Source organism: Mytilus trossulus, chromosome 14, assembly GCF_036588685.1.
Source record: "Mytilus trossulus isolate FHL-02 chromosome 14, PNRI_Mtr1.1.1.hap1, whole genome shotgun sequence".
Taxonomy (NCBI): Eukaryota; Metazoa; Mollusca; class Bivalvia; order Mytilida; family Mytilidae; genus Mytilus; species Mytilus trossulus.
Window position 1 is genome coordinate 15,535,692 of NC_086386.1, and position 10,216 is coordinate 15,545,907.

The 10,216-nt window shown below is 31.4% G+C and overlaps 1 protein-coding gene across 1 annotated transcript; it reads left to right on the forward strand.

Annotated features, from left to right (window-relative positions):
- The first annotated feature begins 7,419 nt into the window (after positions 1-7,419).
- Positions 7,420-8,834, forward strand: LOC134697156 (uncharacterized). Its single transcript, XM_063559229.1, has 2 exons — positions 7,420-7,591; positions 8,195-8,834. The coding sequence occupies exons 1-2, from the start codon at positions 7,434-7,436 to the stop codon at positions 8,811-8,813; spliced, it is 777 nt and encodes a 258-aa protein (XP_063415299.1). The 5' UTR covers positions 7,420-7,433; the 3' UTR covers positions 8,814-8,834.
- The last annotated feature ends 1,382 nt before the right edge of the window (positions 8,835-10,216 follow it).

Below are 10,216 nucleotides of genomic sequence, written 5' to 3' on the forward strand. Positions count from 1 at the left end.
TGGTTTTAATTTACTAAAAAGTACAAAAGCGTTCAATCAGTAACTGTCGTATGCATACATTATCATTAGTTGTTTTAATATAGACTCGAACTTGCCATGTCAGTTAGTAAAACAAAATATCATATAAGACCATGGCTGGCAAAATATGAGCTTAGTTTCCTAATAGTATTGAATAGCTTATTTTCACTTTTAAACAATTCGTACCTCATTAATTGACATTAAGATATAACATTGCAGTACAGGAATTCATATCTGATATATGTGATCGACAGTTTTTAATATATATTCTTTTTTTGTCATTTTACAACAAAGATGTTTCTTTCTATGTAAAGATACACGATTATCTACTTGACATATTAAATGGAATCATATAGTGAACGTTTTTATAATAGATTGACACATTAGGGTTCGAAATCGACACCGCTATTCACTAATGGACATACTATGTACATAAACACTTTAGATTTGTCTCAAGTATTTTGTGCCATTTTGGGTGAGTAAACGGATTTTAATTTCTTTTAAATCCCACTTTATTTTTATTTTATATTTTGACGGGTATAGATCATTTATCATTTTAATTGACACAAAAAGTATTATTACAGAGAATTAATTCACCTCCGTTACTAGTTTCTTAGATCCTGTAACTTTTGCCTATTTTGCAAATTTGTACAATTATTATAATGAATAAATGTTTGAATACAAATATTTCTTGTAGATATTAATTTGCTATCAATAAAAGTATATGGGTGATAAAAATTAATTAGAAAAGTTCAAGACAACACTGTAAAAAATGGGCACGAAGAGTTAACCGTTCGAGCTTCAGTGATGGAAAGACAGTTTTCTCTGCTAAACACCCATACAAGACTTTATTTTTCGTTGCAATTTGTGCTGTTACCTTGCTGTCTAATTGACGTATCTTCTACATCTCCTTTTATTTGTACTTAGATGCATTTGATACTTTTAGTTTGCAGCAGTAATTTTGCTGTTATGATTGGTAACTCGAAAGTGTATATAAACGTATGTGTATAACGATCTTATAACAAGTTAAGTTTCAACAAGACAAATACGGAACCAGAACGCACTAGTATACGGAAGCCCTGGAGTGCCATGCAAAAAAAAATACAACTTGCGCTTACAAGTTACTAACTTGTGGCACAAGTTACTGTCTTGTGGCACAAGTTACTGTCTTGTGGCACAGGTTACTGTCTTGTGCGCACGAGTTACAAACTTGAGCGCACGAGTAACAAAGTTTTACGCACGAGTTACTATCTTGTGCGCTCAAGTTAGTCATTAGCGGAGATTACGTACAAATAAATATTTCCAACTTTGTTTTATTGATTTGACATTTATGGTGTTTTCTAATAAAGTTAAACGCTTAAAAGTTATCAGATTTGAGAGCTTTTGCAACTCTACAAAGGAATCAATGTTTTGGGGTGTTTTTTAAATGCGAAATTCATGAATTTCGGGTTCAATCAAACTTTTCGGGTTTTTTTCTTTACAATTTTCAACGTTGTGTTGCTTTACACGTATACAGTAATTCAAATCCAAATTCAAATTCAGTTGGTCCTTATAAACTTCAGTGTTATGTAAGTATATATATATATATAGTACAACAAAATTCCTCTTCAATTGATTCAGCACTAAGTAACAAAAATGTTGAGAACGGAAATAGGGATGTGTCAAAGAGACAACAACCCGACACAAAAGCAGAAAAACAGTCGTAGGCCACCATTGGGCCTTCAACACAGCATGATAACCCCGCATCTAGAGGCGTGCTTCAGCTGGTCCCAAATTTAAAATGTGTACTAGTTCAGTGAAAATGGGCGTCACACTTAGCTCCCAAAACATATGAATGAACTAAATTACATAAAAAAAAACCAAGACTAACAAGTTCCAGAGGATCCTTACTTGGGACAGTCGCAAAAATGTGGCGGAGTTAAACATATTTTTTGTCAGAGATCTTAACTCTATCATTAACATTACTATCTCACTGACGTTACCCACATCTCTTTATATTTATATCTTATTTGAAGAAAAAAAGAACAGTAAATACTTCAGATAAATTGGGAAATATTTGCCTGTCAATTCCTTTACTCTGCATACTAAAATGTTCATTATTTATACAGATAACTATGTTAGGGAAATATTTTTGACAAATGGAGACCAATTATGCTTCAACATTTTTATTGACATCAAACGTTTAAAATGATCTAAATTAAATATGTCAGAGAATTCGAAGTATGTCAAGTGTCACGTTGTTTTGGTTCTCAGTAAATATTTAATACAAGTTAATAACCAAAATATAATCTAACAAGTAAAATCTTTCTAAATAGTTAATTGAGTGACACTTTTCAACGGAACGTGAGCACTTGTTCAATTATAACATGAAACATATTTCTGAAACTTTCTTTATTCCGAAAGTGGTAAACATTGGTGTTGGTAGTTGTTTGGATTCTTGTATCTTGGTGGGAGGTACATCTTAAGACCCAAACTGAACGGAAACCTTAATATGAGTATGAAGACACTGCGTTCATTTTTATTAAAGCAACCACAACATAAACTAAACCCTAAAAAAGTATGACTTTAAGTTATCGAAGTGTGCCTTGTTCTTTCCCTTTTCAATATTTGAAAATTTAGGGTTTTATGTTGATGGATATGCTTCTTTTTTTTTTATATTGTTTACGTAATTTGGTGTGGTTGTTTAAAAACTGAATTATGAATGAAAAAAGACATTCTATATATAAAAAAACATGGGAGCACGCCTCCGCGTGCGGGACTTTTTCTCTGTGCCGAAGACCCATTGATGGCCTTTTGCTGTTTTCTGCTTTTTGGTCGGGTTGTTGTCTCTTTACCGCATTCCCCATTTCCATTCTAAATTTCAAAGAGATATCATCATACATCAGTCGTTTACGTATATCCAACATACGAGATTTTAATTCACATGAACCAAACTAACGGGTTCTTGCAGTTCGGGGATTACGCGAGTCCACATGTGAACTTTTTATTACATATGAAATAGTAATAAAAGAAGTAACTAATTGTAATCGCTTTATTTCTAAATATTCGTAGCCGTGTCACAAATGTCAAATGTCAGTTTGTTGATCTAGTCTTCGTCAATATTATTTTCAGTAAATGGGAAAAGCTTTAAACACTAAATCGTCCTTGAAGTAATTTTCAATTAATCACAGTCTTAGTCCTTTATTCTTAACTAAATATAAAACATAATAATCAAATGTCTTAAATATTAGGAGTTTGGATAGAAGAGAAAGTTTATATAAGTGATTAAAATTATGCATCAGTCATTTGATAATCTTTAATAACAAAACATTGGTGAAATAGTTCCAGAAAAAAACGTTTTAAAATCAGCATAAAACACGTTTCGATATGTACGGAAAGTAATTTTCTGGACATTTTATACAATTTCCACTGAATATGGTTTTTTTTATTGGTTGCACTTATGATGTGAAAGGCTGTAACCAATCAAGCAACAATTTTCACAAACCAGAGTTTGATTATATCATAGTAACTGATAAATAATTTAATCATGCAACCAAGGCTATTTTAAGGTTTTCAGAATAAAACTGTTATGCCAGATTTGTTCATAAGATTTTTTCTTAAGATGAACCACGAGTCATGTGCTAAATAAATAAAATACATTTTCATCAATTGATACCAAATTAGAGAACAGACTTGCATGAAAATCAGAAACGAAAATAAATTCACGTCTCAAATCATAAAAGTACATTTTCAATATGCAGGCTATTCCAAGTTTTGTCTTATTTGGATGTGTTTTAAATGGTTCTGAGTATCATTGGTCAAAGTTAAACTGTTGTCTTTGTAGAGTGATGTATATAACTAGAATAAGACTTATCATAGGGTTTTTATTTGCACGAGCGATACGATGGGTGTTACATATGGAACAGGATCTGCTTACCCTCTCGATCATACCAGATTTGTGTGGGTTTCGTGTTGCTCAGTTTTTCATTATTATGTTGTGATTTGTGTACTTTTGTTTGACTTCGAGCCGTTTTTCGTGTTTTGACATGGCGTTATCAGTATGCTTTCGACTAATGAGTTTGAATACCATTTGATACCTTGACTCTCATTTACGTAAAGCAGTTAGCTGAACATATAGTTATCTGGATATGAGATGTTGTAAAATGATAAGCTTATAATACGGTGCTATATAAATCCCAAGAATATATCGTTAGTAATTTGATATTGACAACAACACTACAATTGTACTACTCTTAAATGCAAAAGCACATTATTTTAGAAAGTGAAAATATTTAAATTTGCCAACTGAAAAACTGTTTCTTCAAATCTTGAAATCTGATATTGTAGCAATAAATGTTTCTTTGACATAACTGATCAACCCAGTTTTTTCCTGGTTGCTTTTTAAAGCTAATCAGGGATTGTTGATCTTCGTTTTAAAACTACTTTTTACAAGCAATAAAATGAATTTTATTACAAGATGAAATGTATTTAGATTTTACACACATAGACTTATGAAGATGTTTATGAAATATTAAAAGTCAAATATTTTAAAATTAACTTTTCATATCTCGAGATATCTCATAGAAATTAAATGACTGACAATATTTGATTGACTTATCATAAATTTTACCCGATTTTAATTCAGAAAAAAATATGTTTTCGTTATAAGACCTGATAATTTCAAAGGAATATATTTAGGCAGATATTGCGATTTTCCAGATATTAATCTCATAAAAGGAATATGAAATCGCAATAAATACCGAACAATGACCTTGCAAATCTCACAAAAATATCATAGTAGGTAATACGTTGAATACGTGACACTGGCTGACTGAAATATGGTACATTGCAGTTCATTGTCACATATTTCATGTAGTCAATGTTTATATATGGTAAAAACCACTACGGATATGCTCGATTTGTAAAAGCCACATTCTGGCATCTCTCTGGTGTTGGCTATTCAAAGAATGCGAGTTACCACAAGATTCCCTACCCTTCCGGGACACTTGAGGCTTTGTTTTTCAAACTAGCGGTTGTTTTGTGTGTTTTTTCTGGAGTTTTATTTTTGGAAGGGGTGACTTTTGTATTTTCTGGATTTTTTTTCCTTTCGTTTAAATTATAATTGCGGTTGAATATGGGAAAGACCATCAATACATTGTTTTGAAGATCACTCTCTGTTTTTTTATGAAAATAACGAGACAACGGAGTAGGACGGCTACATCAAAATGAGACCAAAGAAACTTTTTAATTTACTTAAAAAAAAGAATGAAAAGTATGTGTGGTGTATCAAATGCCGCTTTCGATACAATCTTTACGAACTATATCATCTTACCAATACAATGCTACCAGTTTCAACAATTGGAAATTGTATTTAAATTAGTGCAAAACCAAAACCACAATCATAACTTTGATATATGTATACTGCATTTAAATTTCATACAAAACTCCTGTTATTTAGTAATATAATAGTATGTAATAGTTACCACTTTGACTCTGAAGATATCAATTTGAGGGTTTATTTTTAAATATGGGTATATATGATTGGAGGTCTATATTTAAATATGGGTATATATGATTGGAGGTCTATTTTTAAATATGGGTATATATGATTGGAGGTCTATATTTAAATATGGGTATATATGATTGGAGCATCGATTAGTTACGTCAAAAATATTTGGTTCACTTACGCTTTCTACTCGCACTTTTTATCATAAGACATTTAAAGTTACTGGCATTCATTCACAATACTTGTATATTAAAGGAACGTATTTAGTCTAGAAAAAACAAGGTAGGCATATAATATCATAACATTTAGTGTGTAACTTAAACATTTAATCGATTTTATTTTTATTTATTTTTTGGGGTTCATTTTCATATTGCATATTTAAAGTAGATTTAATGACATAGAAATGAATTAAAATTGTAAAAAATCGGGTTGACCAGATATATCGACTTTTTTTCTGAAATACGGGTCAATCAGATAAGAAAAAACTCAGTGCATGTTTTTATAAGGATTATCGAAAACGTTTTTCCTTTCTGCACATTTTAGAATTTTAGCATTTTGTACACTATGCATTTCCTGTTTATATAATATTTTGGTGTTTAAGGCATTGGACATTAATTAGTTATGTTGACATGTATGAATTATATATTTTTATTAAGTGTACTTGTATTGTAAAGTCCCAGTAGCTCGACTATAAAAAAGAGTAGATTGACATCAGATTTTGTAATATGCTATGACTTAAATACTTTATAACATTTCTAGAAAAATCGGTTGAGAATATTCTTTTATTTAAAAAAAACAACCACTGTGTTCAAAGGTCATGTTTTCGTATAAAGATGCCACTAGTTGATCAGGATATGTTTGCCTCCCGTAGTCCCAGAGACATCCCTTACGCCGTGTCACAGACTGATTGTCCTTTTGTCGTCTCTATAGGACCCATACTACTCTCTTCTTTTTTTTGACATAGGGGACTACATTGTACTCTCTTCTACATTTATTTTCATCTTAAATATTTGACTTATGTAATTAAGGTCCGGAAAGTAAAACGACACCAAAATATATTAATATAAAGAAGCCAAACTTCTTTTTCTGATATTTGTAAAAACAATTCTGCCAGAAATGAAAACTAAAGAATTGAATGACTCGGATGAGAGTAAGGAGCAGCTCCCTGGCAGCGTCGCCTGCAATGCTTACGTCATTCATCATACGATGCGCAAATACAAGTTGTAATGTCAAGGGAAAACGGGTAGCAAACAATGCCATAATTCATACTTGACTTTAGGAGCACTTATTTCACGCATAAATGTTGTTTTCTGTTTTGACTTTTCATATAAATAAAAAATGACCTTAATGATCTTGGATAAAATTACATATTCGGAATAAGCGTGGTTTCCTCTAAATGAAGATAGCCTTTGTTTAAATCCAATGTTCATTGTTAATCAGCATGAATGTGTTGATTGTTTAGAATAACAAGAAACCTACCCTCTTATATTGATATACCCTATAAATTAAATGATAACCTTGCATGGCAGGCGTCCTTACATTGAGTATCATATATCATATACATCACAAAAATGTATCAGTGTCGAACTGTCAAGAAAAATCTATAAATTGGTATTAAGATAAAGTAGATTGCACCAGTATGTCAATAGAAGTTTAAAGGAGATATAGTGTGATATATATTTACCTATATTGTGCCAATTCAGCATAGTATTCCCTCAGTAATCATGTCATTACCTTACAATTCACTTTTAAAATAAGTAAATTCATCAAATTTCAAAAGGGAATGTTTTTAAAAGGTAATACAATGCTCGCTTCGCATTATCGTTAACAAAATAATGTTTTGTGTATGTATCAGATCTGTAACAAAAATGACGATACGCACAACAATTAAACATTTCACTTTTCTTTACAGCTAAAGTATCGAATAAAAATGTCTGTATTGATACCTGAAATAAGAACTAATTCGAAGAAGAAAAACGTAGACCCATTCAGACAGAGCATGTTTGGATTAAATACACCAATATCTGAATGTCGAAGACGAAATAAATTAGATGATTTTGATGGAATACGGAGCATTTTGTCACAAAGGTATGTATTCTTTTATCATATTTTTATATTATGGGAAATTCATTGTCTTATACTTTGATGTGTATCAAAATAAGATAACTTGTATATTTCACAAATTAAAAGTAATCAAGCAGAGAATAAACCATTATGATTGTTTGAACCGAAACCAAAGCAAATGTGATACGATCAATTTCATAGACACAACTATATATCCACAAGAGACAAAAGAATCATTTTGCAAAAAACTATCGAGTAGCAAACGGCCATCAACAATAAACAAAACCCATTCCGTATCTAGTATATAAAAAAGAAGATGTGGTATGATTGCCAATGAGACAACTATCCAACAAAAGACCAAAATGACACAGACACTTCAAACTATAGGTCACAGTACGGAGTTCAACAATGAGCAAAGCGCATACCGCATAGTCAGCTTTAAAAGGCTCCGATAAGACGTTATGTATGGTATCATTGCACAATACTTCTCACTTGCAACACTGAAGTTTTACACGTAATACAGCGTTTCACATAGTTACTTGACTAAAACATGAACATGTATCTTATTATTTGGAAAAAAAGTAAAAAACAGATAAAGTCAATAAAATTGTTGGTTTTCTTTTCTAGCAATATCGAAGACAATTGGATGCCGTATGTCCAGGAGGATGGTGGCTTATTTTACGTTATAGTCAAGGATACATCAGATCAACCAGGATTTCATGGAACCAATAAGTGTTACTTTCATTCGGATGTTCAAAGAAATACCAAACGATGTCTCTGTGATTCTTCCAGTCAAAAGAACAATCAATCGAGTTCATCTGGCTGTTTAAAACACGGTCAGAATAACAATCACCCTAAGGCATCTGTTCGCTTTAATCACATCAGTGATCATCAGCAACGACAACATACATGTAACAAAAACAAAATCTCTTCTAGTCATAACTATTGTGAAAGTTCGTGTAGAAGTAAACAATCCTTGCCTTTAAAAGAAATAAGTGAATGTGACAGATGCACCATTACAAAAGGACTTTGTGAACGTGATGTAAATCATAACTTTTTTCATGGGAAAGAACATGGATTATTGAGTAGCAATGAGTCGAGTATTGATACACAGAGCAATTCAGATAAATCATCTTTAAGCAGCTCTCCAACATCTATAGACAATTTCATCAAGAAATCAAAAAAGCCTTTTTCACAAAGACTAAATTTAACCCGATTCCGTTTGAGATTTCGATCAGTGAAATAACTCCAGGTGTTTGTTCATTCATTAAAAATCAAAACGTTATTTATTAAAATATATTTATATTAGTTTATAGTTACCCCCATTTTCTTTCGGTGCCGACCATTGTAATGAAATAGATACGGCAGAAAATGCCAATATGACTGACTATCATTTTGCATTTTGTTATCCTTAGAATGTTGTGCTTCACTTGTGGTAAACATCACTAACTGATTAAAAAAGGGAATATTTTTTTAATAAAATGGGACGTATGCCAATGAAACAACTAACTTACTTCATAAAAACCAAATGTTATCTCCAAATCATGCACACGTCGTTTTCAAAATCAGATGTCTACTACAATATATTAAGATCTACATTGTCTCATAAGTAGTAAAAAATAAAAGAGGTGGGAGATACAAAAAGAGTATTGAAACTCATAAGACAAAACTAATCTGACAATGCAAAAAAAAACAAAAAAACACGAAAAAAGACAAAAGACAAACAACAGCAAAATCACAACACATAGAAATCTAAAGGCCGAGCAACACGAACCCAACCAAAAATGGAAGTGTTTCTTAGTTTACCTCTTGATTCGAATCTTATTTCGATTTTGGGTGCCTTTTTCATATTATGCTATTAATTATTTTGGTGGTTTTGTGACTTCTTATTTCTGTCTCATTTAACGTAACAACCTTCTTTTATTCGTATTAATGTGGTAAAAGATTTTCATAAATCGAACAAGAGTAGTAAAACAGATTTTTAATACTTCGTCATTGCAACAACAACAAAAGTTGTATTCAAGGCCAGGTCGACGAAATCAATAAATTATTGTTCTTAAAAAAACTAGACAGTTGTGACAAAATGCCAAAACCGGGATTAATATGCACACATTAATTGATGTCTTATCAAAATAGATTTTTATAGATCAGATGCTATCTCTTTAATAACTTAAACATTTATTTAAGAAAGTTTATGTCAGACCGACCTGACAAACGACGACAATATACAAGTATAATAGAAGTAATAGTTGTTTTTGTATGGATAGTATCGAAGTATTTGATAGCAAGTAATTACTTTTTATTGGATTTTCGGTGGTCTTTTTCTTATAAAAGATAACAAAAAGTATAATATTGGAGTTACTCATTTATACAATACGTTTTGTTAAGACGGTTTAACATATTTCGCAAAAATTTCAATGAATAGTTGTAAGTTTGTTTAGCACAGTTCTGCCGAATGTCGAATCAGATATGTAAAAACTGTAAAAAACGAGAAAGAAATCAAAGTGTCGGGAAATGAACGATTGGAGAATGAGGCAAATTCCCCAAAAGATTGTTAAATTTATCACCAGAAAGTACAGATATAAACGGATAGCAACTCGAAACGACTAAATATCAGGCTAAACGACTTGTTATCAAAACGGGCCGTGA